At 56.8% G+C, this 13,237-nt stretch overlaps 1 protein-coding gene across 1 annotated transcript; it reads left to right on the forward strand.

Annotated features, from left to right (window-relative positions):
* The first annotated feature begins 365 nt into the window (after window positions 1-365).
* Window positions 366-11,436, forward strand: CYP17A1 (cytochrome P450 family 17 subfamily A member 1). Its single transcript, XM_084635477.1, has 8 exons — window positions 366-690; window positions 3,357-3,495; window positions 4,853-5,082; window positions 5,776-5,862; window positions 7,076-7,288; window positions 7,982-8,151; window positions 8,269-8,372; window positions 10,823-11,436. Exons 1-8 carry the CDS (start codon window positions 382-384, stop codon window positions 11,089-11,091), a joined length of 1,521 nt encoding a protein of 506 aa, XP_084491603.1. The 5' UTR covers window positions 366-381; the 3' UTR covers window positions 11,092-11,436.
* The last annotated feature ends 1,801 nt before the right edge of the window (window positions 11,437-13,237 follow it).

Consider the following 13,237-nt stretch of genomic DNA (forward strand, 5'->3'; position numbering starts at 1 on the left):
AAGAAAGTCTTGCCACGCATCCTGGCAAAGGTAACTCTTCCTAGGTTAGCTCTGACCCTATGAGGCACTGCTGATCCTCCCTGCCTGCCAAACCCACAACCCATGTTGATATTGCTGGGGGTTTGCTGGGATTTTTAGGAGCTTGCAAAGACCAGCTCAATTAGCCAAACTTACTAAAGACGGATTCTGCTCTCGCTGTGCTGGCAGCCGGGAGGCTGGCTGCGTTCCAGCCCAAGTGAGTGGTTATCTTCCAAGCTATTGATAACACAGCCCTCCGCAAGGCAACAGGCAACCCCAAGCCAAGGCAATGTCAGCGAAAGCCCTTATAAGGGACCGCGCCTCACTTGCTCCAGGGAGAGCCGACAGCCACAGCGAAGGACAATGGTCCCACTCCTGGGAGTGCTGCTCCTGATGCTGGCGCTCCTCTCCTTCTGGAGACTTGCAAAGGGGAAAGCAGAGCCCAGGCCCAGGTACCCCAGGAGCCTGCCTTCCCTGCCCATCATCGGGAGCCTACTGCACCTGACCGATAACTGCCAGTTCCATCTCCTCTTACACAGCCTGCAGAAGAAATACGGCAGCCTCTACTCCCTGCAGATGGGCTCCCAGTACATGGTGGTGGTGAACCACTACCTGCATGCCAAGGAGGTGCTGCTGAAGAAGGGAAAGACCTTCGCTGGCCGGCCCCACACAGTAAGTAACCCACATGGCCCTGTCTCTCTAGCTGCCTGGGAGAGAAAGGAAGCAAAGCCTAGAGAGTAGAGCACAGGGGTGGGAGACCTGGGTTCTAGTCCCAGCCAGCTTGGGGTCCTTGGGCAAGGCACTTCTCTGCTGTGCGCCTCAGTTTCCCCATCTCTAAAAGCAGGGGGATAATACCCCACCTTGCGGTGCTTTGAGGTCATTGAATGACAGGTGCTAAACACACTAGGGCAGTGGGTCAGACCCTTTCCACTATGGTGACCCCCACATTTCCCCTCCTTCCCATCTAGCCAGAAAGAAGGGGAGGGGTGATTGTGAGACCCATCCACCCCCTGACTCCCCAACCCGTTCATAGCCCCCAGTTTGAGGTCCCACACAGGGGGGAACCATGCTCCTGTTAACCCTTGAGCTGCTGTGCAGGAACTAAAGCCTCTTTATTCATATGGGTGGCACCCTCATGACAAAGGTGGCTGGTTCTCGGGGTACCCAGGCTCGTGAGGCACCTGGTTACCCCCCAACCTCCAGCATACAGGAATCCTGCATGTGTTTAGCTGGAGGCCAGCTCCTAACACCATCAGCCTGTTAGCCAGCCAAGCACTCTCCTCCGGGCTAGGTCTTACTTTGATTTGCAGGGCAACAATAGGTGCACCCCACTCCCCACATCCCTTTGAAGTGTTGCCCTGGACTAGCCAGCCCCTGACACTGGCTACACTCAGAAATCCCAGGCTTGCTGTCCCCAAAGGCACAGTATATGCACCAGATGGTCAGATTCAGCCCTAAACCAGCGCTTGATTTAACATCACAGCCCAGAACTACATTTATAGTGAAAACACAACTAAGTTTGTTATCAGAGTTTAGAGCTTCAGGAGCTGGTGAGTAAGGAGCCTGGAAACAAAGAGGTGCACGTAAAACAAAATGATACCATACTTTCCAGAGACTAACTCACAGGTTCACCTCCTGCCTACAGCAGTTTCTCTCACCCCAAATTTTGACCGAGGCTGGTTCTGATCCAGTTTTCATGGGTATAAATGCACTGCCTGTTTACTTCCTAGGTGCAGGAGAAGGGGGTGTCCTCTTTGTCTTCTCCGTGCATCCCCGAAGTTCATTATCTGTCCTCAGAAGCAGTATCACCCCTCACCCCGGCCGTCGCTTGTTTTTTCTGTGTGCTCGTCCCTGTTGCGTTCATGTCTCTCTGTTGACTTGGAATGTCGATCTGCACCCGTTGTGTCAGCTTCCTATGCTTTATTTACACGCCGACAGAGAAACAGGGGAACAAACATCCTTTCTCTGACAGAAAACCTGTCTGGCCAACACTGTCTTGGTACAGACGTTAAAACGTATTTCCAGTCTCTGGGCTTAACGCCTCACGTAGTCTCTGTACATACATGTCACAAGGCCTCTGATGACCAGTGTGACCCCAGCTTTCCCTTTAGACCTCACCAAACATTCTTTGATGAACCAGAATATACAGCCCAGAATCCAGCTATGCCTGTAACCCCTTGTCAGCTGGCACTGAGAGGGTCTCTTGGGTCACAGTAGGGTTACTTCAGTATGTGACAGTAATGACCCCACCGTGGCAGCATCTCTACTCACAGCTGGCTCCTGAAGGCCGCTCAGCTTTTCCCCTCCTTTGCTTTATTTATCCCCACAACATTAGAGTGACCCTGCTGACCCAGGCTGTGTGTCCCTGAGGAACCTCCTGCCCTGACCACATTCCCTTTCTGGTTTCAATGGGGGAGGGCACGCCACTTCTAGTCCCAAACTGTTGGGTGGTACTGGCATGCACTGTTAAAGTGGGGCTGCGTCCCATCCCAGAGGTGGCTGCATTTCAGTGCTGGGTTAAGTTGCTCTGGTACCTGCATAACATGCAAAGCGCTCGTAGATGCTCTGGGATGAAATGTGCTCTAGGGATGGTTTCACTGACTCTGTGTAGGGCTTTACAGAGCCCCAAAGGGCCAAACTTACCATTGGTCCAAGAGGTGTGCAAAAGGTGCAACTCTGCCAGCCCCAGTGGCGTTGCACCTGTATAGGGCCAGAAAGTGTGGGGTGGGAGGAGGAGGGCTCTGTGGAGGTGGAAGACTGCTCCCCCAACACTAACCAATCAGACTGGAACTGCAGCCAAGTGTGCAGGGCAGGAAGACATGCTCCCACACCACGCTGCTGCTCCATCAGCCTTGTAACTCCAGCTGCAGACAGGACAAAGCTCAGGCACCAAACCCCAGAGACCTGCGGGCCAGAGGCCAGGCTGCCCCATTTCCTCCCCTGTCGAATCCCAGCCGTGCTGTTCCTTAAATATCCAGAGGGGGCCTCCAGTGCCCAAGACAAGGTGCTCCTGTGTGCCATGCAGGTTACAGGCACTGTCCCCATTGTTCATCCCGCAGCGCCCTGGACTTGGAGGCAGCCCCATGTGTCCGCCCTGGCCATGCAGAGCACTAGACCTTGGCTCAGCCGTTTGGGCCCGGGAGGAGCTGGGCACTGCACAGCTGCTTCAGGTCAGCTCCAATGCTCAGGGTGGCCGGGCCCGCAGGCAAACAGAATGGGCTAAAGCAGGGTGCAGAAGAGGCAAGGTGACATCGCTGGCTCCCAGGCCAGGCTCCCCCCGCCCCGTCTCACAGTCCTGCCAGCAGAGGAGATTGCTATGTGCCTCTCTTTGCCCTCAGGTGACCACGGACATTCTGACCAGGAACGGCAAAGACATCGCCTTCGCCACCTACAGCCCACACTGGAAATTCCTGCGCAAGCAGGTGCACGCGTCACTCTCCATGTTTGGAAAAGGGACGCTGGCCCTGGAGAAAATCAGTAAGTGTCACTTCCCTGCCTCTGCATCAAGGGAGGCCGGCCAACCGCGGCAGAGGGGGAGGATGGGCTAGCAGGTAGGGTGAAGTGCTGGCAGCCAGGAGAAGTGGGTTATATTCCCTGCTCCGCCACAGATTCCTTGGGCAAGTCACAGTGGTGCTCTGAGACTCAGTTTCTCCCATCTGTTCACTGACCTACCCCTGAATCATAGAATCATAGAATATCAGGGTTGGAAGGGACCCCAGAAGGTCATCTAGTCCAACCCCCTGCTTGAAGCAGGACCAATTCCCAGTTAAATCATCCCAGCCAGGGCTTTGTCAAGCCTGACCTTAAAAACCTCTAAGGAAGGAGATTTTGGTCCACACCTGCTACATCCCTCCCCAATCCCCAGACTTGTCTGGGGCCAATTGCCGTCAAACCCTAGGGGAAATCTGGGTGCTTCACATTTGCCTCCCTAAGCTAATTACGTGGCAAAGGTCACCCCCCTGCACACCTCCTTGTCAATTCCAACCCACAGCTCCCCCGGCTGTCCCAGGCCCGGGTTCCCCACACACACAGTACTGCCAGAACCTCCCAATCTCGCCTTGCAGGCCCCGTGCTATCCCAGCCCTGGGCTCTGCATATCACAGCTCTGCTGACACGCCTTAATCACCACTAGGGTCCTGCGAAAAGCAAGATTTCACTGCCTGCGCGGAAATCGCAGCATTAGCCCTGTACTGTGGCTTTTCCAACAGCAGGGTGGTGGAAGTGGCCATCCACGTGTGCTGGTCTTGTGCTCAGTGGGGCTGGTAGCACGGCAGTGTCACGGCAGAGCAGCAGTTCGGAGGGGGTCAGCAGCTGGTTGTAGGCGAGGCACATAGCTAGTGCCACTGCTGCTTGGAAAACAAGCTACGAGCCACAGCGAGCATGAAATCAGCCCACATGGATGCCTGGTACTGCCTCCTCCCTGCAGGGAAATCACATCCGTCTGGGGAGGACTTGGTGGCTGCGCTTATTCCGGGAAAATCGATACTTTACCCGTGATGCTGCTGGGAAATTTTTAAAAATCATCCACGCGTTTTCCTGGGCCTGACTTATGAGCTGGGACACATCTTGCTTTTCCAGTCTCATCTTCCTTGCCTCCCGCACAGCCCCCCTGCCTTTCCAGTCATGGGATCCCCCCACAGCGCTGCCAGTACCCCTCGATCCCGACCCACAGCCCCCCTGCTATTCTAGCCCTGTGCACGACATGCCTCCCCTTTGTCCAGTTTGAGCTACCCTCACCCCAGTTGTGCTGACACACCCCAACTCAACGCACTCTCCCCACTTGCTAGGCCCCAGTGCTCTCCAGATGCACCACCATCTCTCCCCTTCCTTCTAGTCTGTCGGGAAGCTGCCTCCTTGTGCGAGTCTCTCAGCAGTTTTCAGGACACCCTCCTGGACATGGCCCCGGAGCTCAACCGAGCTGTTACCAATGTGGTGTGCTCGCTGTGCTTCAACTCCTGCTACAGGCGAGGGGACCCCGAGTTTGAGGCCATGCTGCAGTATAATGAAGGCATCGTGAACACGGTGGGCCAAAAGAGCCTGGTGGACATCTTCCCCTGGCTGCAGGTGAGAGCTGGAGGGGGTGGTTGAAGAGGGGAGATGGTCAGTCGCTCTTAGTCCACCTCTAGTTTGCCCCTCCTCGCTCTTCACTGGCCAAAGTGGGCTGGCTGGGACTCTCCTAGTAGCCCATAGAACCTCTCTCTGCTCAGCACCAGGGTGGCTGGAGCTGCGCCAGGCATGAATTCACTGAAGTCAGTGGGTGACTATAGAATTGTCACTACGTTCACTGGGTGGTCGGTAAAACAACATCCAGTGGCCAGTTGATGACCTTGGTACGTTGGTGGATTTGCACAAAACACAGAGCACACAAAACACCAGAACTTAACAAAAGCACCAGGCAAAGGTTGTCGTCTTGCTCCCTGAAGGACATTCCCCAGCTCACTGTGGCAGCAATGTGCTGGCTCTCAAACATCGCTAGACATTTGTAGTTGTTGCTACCTACCCTAGCCATTCAAAAGAAGAAGTGGGTGACTCTGGACCACAGCGTTTCGCTGCCCAAACAGGGCACCTGACACCAAGGGTCCTATGGACCCCGGTGGGCCACCTGCCCCCCTCTAGCTGGACCTGCTGGGAGACCCAGGGCTCTGGAGGAACAGGGCTAGTTTGGGAACCAGGGGGGACTTGCTCTGGATTGGGATACACACCTGCCACAGATGAAGTGGAGTGAATGGGTGTCACCGCTGGTCTTTCCTCCTGCAGGTTTTTCCCAACAAGGACCTGGCGTTGCTGAGGAGTTGCATCGAGGTCAGAGACCAGCTGCTGCAGAAGAAGTTCAAGGAACACAAGGTAGGTAGCTCAGTGTGGCCGCTCACAGGCTGCACAGACATGGGGCCAGGCCTGGGGAGGGGCTCAGACCTGGGACCCAGCCGGCGGGCAGGGGGATGTATTGCTACAATCTGCACCCCACGTTTCCAAATCATTGAGGCCCTGCCAGCCCCAGTGGGGAAGCAGCAGGGACCAGTGAGGGATCTGCACCCCACATTGCTGATCTGTCCCCAGGCAGCAGGATCCCCAGCTGACCAGCATGACCCTGGGGATGGGAGTACACAGCACCTGCTGTGACAGGTGGGGCTGTATGAAGGGAGGGGTTTACAAGTGCTTCCCCACCCATTACAACCTCCACCTTGCTCTAAGGAAAAGAAACTTTTCCCACACCCTCAGTGCTTGGTGTACAGCGGGGAAGGGGTTACAGCATGGGATTGCGTGCCCCAGCCCTGCTAGCGCACCCCCATCCTGAACTCCAGTACCCTGCTGCTACCCCAGTTCTGGGCTCCCCACACTCAGCTCTACCACCACACCCCACTCTGGAGTGGGTAGAATAGAAACGTCCTGCAGCAGTGCAGATCTAGGTCCAATTCCCAGCTCTGCTGCTGACCCAGTGTGCAGCCTGCGCCAAGTCACGGACCCGCCCCATGCCTCAGTTTCCCACCTGTAACATGAGGCTAATGCTACTTTCCAGCCACATTGACAGGCCTAGTGAATAGGAGAGCTGGGTTCTGCCGCTGGCCTGCTGAGTGACCATGGGCAGGTCATGTCCCCTCCCTGTGCCTCAGATTTCCCATCTGTAAAATGGGGCTAATAGTACTGCCCCCCCTCCTTTGCAAAGCACTGTGAGACCTACTGGTGAGAGCGAGGTGTTACTATCCGGGATTAGTATTGTTACTCAGTCATTTCCCCGGCAGGGCCGAATGTTGCCCTGGTCCCCAGCCCCTGCTGGGCGGGGGAAAGGAGTGCTGGGGAGGTGGGAGGTTTAGCCACAGGTGGGGGGCAAAGAAGCTGCTCCTGTCCATCTTGAATGGCCACCTTCACATGGCTTGGAGTGTCAGGCCCACACCTCCTCATCCACTCCTGGTGGGGGTCCTTCTGGGTAGGACCCCCTAGGTGGCTGTCCCCCCTAGTATGAACTGACACTGAGGAGTAGAGGGGGGCCAGGAGGGGCCCGGCTGCTTAGCTCCCCTTGCGGCCACCTCTGACCCCTGCTGTCCTGCCCCCCTTGCAGAAAGCGCTGGGCAGTGACTCGGTCAATGACCTGATGGATGCCCTGCTCCGCGTCCAGCTCAACATGGAGAACAACAACAGTCAGCTGGCCCTGCCGCTGGAGCTGACAGACGACCATATCCTCATGACCGTGGCCGACATCTTCGGGGCGGGCGTTGAGACCACCAGCACCGTGCTCAAGTGGGCCGTGCTCTACCTACTCCACTACCCGCAGGTGCGCGTGCCCACCCTGCCCACGTGGCCCTTCCGCCCCGCACCCACCCCCAAGCACAGAGCCTGCTGGAGAAGAGCGCTCAGATGTCCCTTTCTAGGGTGCCCCCTCCTCCAGGCCATTCCTGGAGTGGCCCCAGGGCTGGCTGTTGAAGATGGAGGGCGGGATGAGCGTGTCCCCAGCGGCCTGGTCCACAGGCATTTCCTGTTTGTCCTAGACTAATAACCTCCTCTGGAATAGCTATCCCTTACCTGGCTTGGGCTAGGGTCCCCCTCAATGACACCGGGGTCCCTGGAAATCCCGCTCAGACCCAGGCAAGCATTTAACAGCGGTTGTTTGGCCCACCAATCTTTCACATCTGTCCTGCTTGGAGGGGCCAAACAGGCGGTTTTGGGTCAATGTTGTGACAAAGCCCGGCCCCGCCGGGACCTATCGATTGGGGCTCTGCTGTGCACCAAGCTAGGGACAGATTTCAGACAGTCCTGACAGAGAATCTCCATTAGCTTTTGGCCTTACAGGGCCCGAGACACACAGTGAGGGGTCCTCATTCGATCCACTAGGGGGTAGTAGTATATGTACCCTACCCAGGTCATTTAGTAGCTGGACCAAAGTGCCATGCTTTGCCATAGGGAGACCTGTAGCCCTTAGCAATCCCCGCCCTTGGCTAATGCTGGCCTGGCTGGGCTGTGCCCTCAGGTGCAGAGAAAGATCCGGGAGGAACTGGATCAGAAGATCGGCTTCGAGAGACACCCCCAGCTCAGCGACAGGCAGCAGCTACCCTACCTGGAGGCCACTATCAGCGAGGTCCTGCGCATCCGGCCTGTCTCCCCTCTGCTGCTCCCACATGTGGCCCTTACGGACACCAGGTGAGACTTCTCTGGGCACATCCCAGCTCATGACCCAGCCCTGTCCCTCCTTTGACAGGGGGAGGAGGTGATGGCAGAGTGACACACTGAATTATTCTCTCTCCCACCACATTGCAGCATTGGGGAATACACCATCCGAAAGGGAGCCCAGGTCCTCGTCAACCTCTGGTCCCTTCACCACGACGAGAAGGAATGGGACAAGCCAGAGGAGTTTAACCCAGGTGGGTCCTTTTCTCTGGCCTTCCTGGCTGAAGCTTTGGGCTTAGTATCCGCACCTGCCCATCTCTGCCCCCCAGGCCGAGGGGGTCATTGCTGAGCCAGGCTGGGTTGAGAGGGAAGTGCCAGACTTTGCCTCTCTGTTGCCTCCCAAACAAAGCTTGGAGCTGGCTGCGGCCCAGATCACTGGCGGAGAGAGCTGCGGCCAGGGGCTCATTCTAGCTTGGGGGGCTCCCCGGGCTAGGTGGTGCTGCCCTCCCTCAAGTCCCCAGTCCCCATCCTCCCAGATGGAGGACAGCGTGGGGCTGTGTGGAGCCTAGTGACGCTGCTCCTCAAGCATCCAGAAGGGGGCGCTGCTGAGCAATGGGACCCGCTTCCCTCTGGGCAGTGCTGGGCCCACAGGTGACCAGCTGCACTGGAGCCTCCTGCGTGCAGCACCAATTTGGCCCAACTTGGATTAACCTTACGCAGGCTGGACTGTGCCAGGCTAGAGCTTCTTCCCAGGAGACAAGAGCGGTCAGGATCAGGGGGCACACAGGGGCTGGCAATAAATCAGAGAGGCTCCAAGTGCAGAGGCCTTGTCTCGCTCCTTCGAATGGAGCAAGGGAATCAGGACAGGCCCAAGTGGGATGGGGAGTGTAGAAGACCGGGTCTAGGGTGCAGTGCTCACGCCTTCAGGTTGCTGCTACAAATTGGGCCTAGGCACCACAAGCTGGCACCAGGGCACAGCCCTTTGGATGGACGTGTGAGATGAGTTTGGCAGGTCTCTGCCCTTATGAGAGGCACCAAGTGCACCATGTGACTGGGCCAGGATACACCCTACACCTCTCCCTCCGGGCTGGGGCTGTGGGGGAAAGCCAGCACTTCCTGGTCCTATGCCAGCTTCAGCCTGGAGACCCTACTTCCCCCACACAAGTGGGGGTCTGCCCAGGCCCTTTGGCCAGTAGCTGAACATGAAGGAAGGGGGGAGAGCTGGCTTGATCCTGCTGTATGTAACCCTTCTGCCCGTCAGAGTTGGCAGCAACAAGGGCCGGGTTCAATATCTAGGGGTTCCATTCCAATAACACAATGCAAACCGGCTCGAGCCCCCACCCAGTGACCTGGGACAAATATATACCACCCCCGCTGGGCGCCTCCAAGAGGCAATACTTCCCCTCTCGCAAGCACATAGTCTGAGTGTAGCAAAAGTCTTTTAATAACAGAGAGAAACAATGTGGCATTATGTTGGGGAAACACCACCAACCGGATTCATAACACAACCCATGAGCAAAAACAACCCCACCCCAGGCAAATTGGGGCATGCCCTTTTCCCTTTGGTTCTTGAGTCCAGCAACCCCAAAAGTCCAATGCCCCAAAAGTCTCTGTCCCTGGTCAGGGCAGCCCCAGAGTTCGAAAGTTTATCGGCGGAGCTTTACCTCCCAACCTGGGTGGAAATGGGACGGGGGTAAGAGGCACCTTACGTGATCTGAAGCTGACCGCCCCATAGCTCCATAGCGGCGCTCCGCTCTGCCAGCCGCCCCACAAAACTCCTTCGCGCAGCTGCACTCCGCTCCACCAGCCGCCCCACGAACTCCTTCGCTCAGCTGCGCTCCGCTCCACCAGCCGCCCCACGAACTCCTTCGCTCAGCTGCGCTCCGCTCCGCCAGCCGCCCCACGAACTCCTTCACTCAGCTCCACGGCCCACAAGCAGCTCCTGCCATCCACACACTGCTCCGCGTCGAACTGCTTCACCAGCCGTCCCGCAAACTGCTCCACAATATATCTTCAGGCTCCCCCACTACTTAACACAACACTCAGTGATTTCAGCTCTTAGGTGAATTCAGCTTATAGTAGGGGAGCCCCAGTGCTGGTGCACTGTCAGCCCAAAGTGAGCTCAGCAGCCTATAACTAGACTTCTAATGAAATCAAAATTAGCTCTGATATTCCACAGTGGAGAGAGGAGGAAGTACAATCAGCATGTAAGGCCCTCACCAAGGGGCCCATGCCACCAAGTATTAATACTTGTCCCCAGCCTCTCTCCATTCACACAGTTTTGGAACCCATGACCCTTGCCTAGCGAGTGCTACTTAGATGATGGTGAATCCCTCCATCGTAACAAAAGGCCACGTACAGTTCCAAGCACAGTTCCCATAATCAGGGTAATAACAATTTATTCTTCCTGCCCCAATAACAGAGACACTGGGGATCCCACAGCGGCCAAAGTGACCATTTGGGCAGCTATGGTCTCATTCTAGGCGTGGTGGGTGTGCCTATGCAAATGAGATCTGCCCCTGAAGTTCTTTTCCACAACTTGCCACACCTCACCACCAGATGTCAGGGTGGAGCTCATCCTGACACTGCTTACATGTAGAACAGCTCCGTCCCCCAACCACAGTCCCAGGTACCCCACACATAAGGAAACATCTCACCAACGATGCTGTCCCACCCTTTAATGAGGCTGCTGCGCCCCCTGCAGGTCGCTTCTTGGATGAGGAGGGCAATCGGATCTACTCACCCTCGCCCAGTTACCTGCCCTTCGGAGCCGGGAGCCGGGTGTGCTTGGGCGAAGCCCTCGCTAAGATGGAGATCTTCCTCTTCCTGGCCTGGATCCTGCAGAGGTTCACCCTGGAGGTCCATCCGGGCCAGCCGCTGCCTGCGCTGGAGGGCAAGTTCGGCGTGGTGCTCCAAGTGCAGAAGTTCAAGGTGAAGGCCAGGCTGCGGGAAGCCTGGCGGGATGGCATGTAGAGCTGCCCGCACCATGGACCCAGCCAGCCGCTCCAGGGACACAGCATGGGAGGCAGCTGCACTGGGCAAGTCTCTGTCCAACCCCAGGGATGTTTCTATCCCCTAGACCAGGGGTGGCCAACCTGGGCCTCTGGAGCCACATGCGGCTCTTCAGAAGTTAATCTGCGGCTCCTTGTACAGGCACCGACTCCGGGGCTGGAGTTACAGGCGCCAACTTTCCAGTGGGCCAGGGGGTTGCTCACTGCTCAACCCCTGGCTCTGCCACAGGCCCTGCCCCCACTCCACCCCTTCCCGCCCCCTCCCCTGAGCCTGCCCTGCCCTCGCTCCTCCCACCCCCAGCCTCCTGCATGCCATGAAACAGCTGATTGGGAGGTGCAGGGAGGGAGGGGGAGGCGCTGATCGGCAGGGCTGCTGGTGGGTGGGAGGCGCTGGGAGTGTGGGGGGGGGAAAGGAGCTGATGCGGGGCTGCTGACGTAGTACGGTGGCTCTTTGGCAATGTCCACTGGTAAATCCTGGCTCCTTCTCAGGCTCAGGTTGGCCACCCCTGCCCTAGACGGATGAAAGGGGCGCCGGTTGGGTCATTATTTAGGCAGGGATGAGCCCAGTGGGTCAATGCCCCAAAGGAAACCGCTGCTGGTGCCAGGGTATCTGAGCCCCTGCAACACCATTCAGAAAGCTGTACCTTGGCTGCATGGCCACGATACACTGTGCTGCTCCCTCCTCATTGCTCTGCCATGCCTGCGGGGGGCGGGGGGGAATATCAGTCCCTCGGGGGACAGGCAAGGTGCAGAGGGAGTGAGTTGGTGGAGGGGCTTAGGGGACTAGCAGAGGCAGGTTTCCTGTTCCACAGAAGCAGACGGGGAACGCCCCCCATAAAGGGGCCTTGGCCCTCTGGAACCCAGCTCAGCCCCTTAGGGGGCTGAAGCTTATCACCCCAGCACAGCTCCAGCCCTGTGTGTGGTGGGGAGGGCCCCAGCAGCTTGGGAAGGTGCTGGGAGCCCCAGGCGGGGTTGCCAGCCCTGCTCAGATCCCCAGCCCAGAGCCTCAGTTACTGCAGCTTCACCGGCCGCCTTGGTCTCTGGCCCACACCCATTTCCAGAGAGGATCCGTCCTTCCCCCAGATCAGGTGACAAGGCTCAGGTGCCAGGTGAACAGGAGCAGGGCAGCTGGCAGCCCTGTCCCATTGGAGAGGAACCGCCACTTCAGGAAGGTGAAACAGAAGAGCAGGTGAAGCTGGCTGGGGCAGACCTGATTCTCTGACTGGCCAGGATTTTCAAAGGCGGGGTAGGCATGCAGTTAATGAGTACATTTGCTCTGTGGTTTATGGCAAGTGCAGCCCTGGATCCCTACACAGGAGCTGTCATGCAGTCGAGAGGAAGCCTGGCCCAGTGGTTAGGGTGGCTAGCCTGAGACTTGAGAGACTAGCTTCAATTCCTGCATGAAATTCAGCAAGTCACTTAGTCTCCCTGTGGGTTCCTTCCCGTCTGTACAATGAGTGTAACAGCACTGCCCTACTGCACAGGGGTCTTGTGAGAAGAAATACATTAGACTGGGACGGGGCTCAGATACAGTTGTAATGGAGGGCCAGATAAATCCCTTACATCTTTTCTACACATGGAGTTATTCTGGACTAGCAGTTCCACTTCGAGTTCACACCCAGCCTTAATCCAGATTAAGATTCATGTGTAGACAAGCCCTTACACAGACAGTAGCGTAACTCACACGTATACTCTAGTGTAAACCGTTGGTCTGTGTATTACATGCTCTCTGCCTGATGTGCAGAGGATGGAGGTCTGTTACAGCTCCCACCTGCCCAGAACCCCCAGAGGAAGTCACTGGTTCAATCCCCAGTGTCAGCCGAGATCTTGCAGCCATCACACTAACAGACACACATTGCTTAAATTCAAAAGGTCCTATTAACCTCCTCCTCCTGGAAAAATTGGAAAGAATCCAACAAAGGGCAACAAAAATTATTAGGGGACTGGAACACATGAGTTATGAGGAGAGGCTGAGGAACTGGGGATGTTTAGTCTACGGAAGAGAAGAATGAGGTGGGGGATTTGATAGCTGCTTTCAACTACCTGAAAGGGGGTTCCAAAGAGGATGGATCTAGACTGTTCTCAGTGGTGACAGATGACAGAACAAG

This window comes from Lepidochelys olivacea (genome assembly GCF_965140295.1).
Source record: "Lepidochelys olivacea isolate rLepOli2 genome assembly, chromosome: 7".
NCBI classification, from domain to species: domain Eukaryota; kingdom Metazoa; phylum Chordata; order Testudines; family Cheloniidae; genus Lepidochelys; species Lepidochelys olivacea.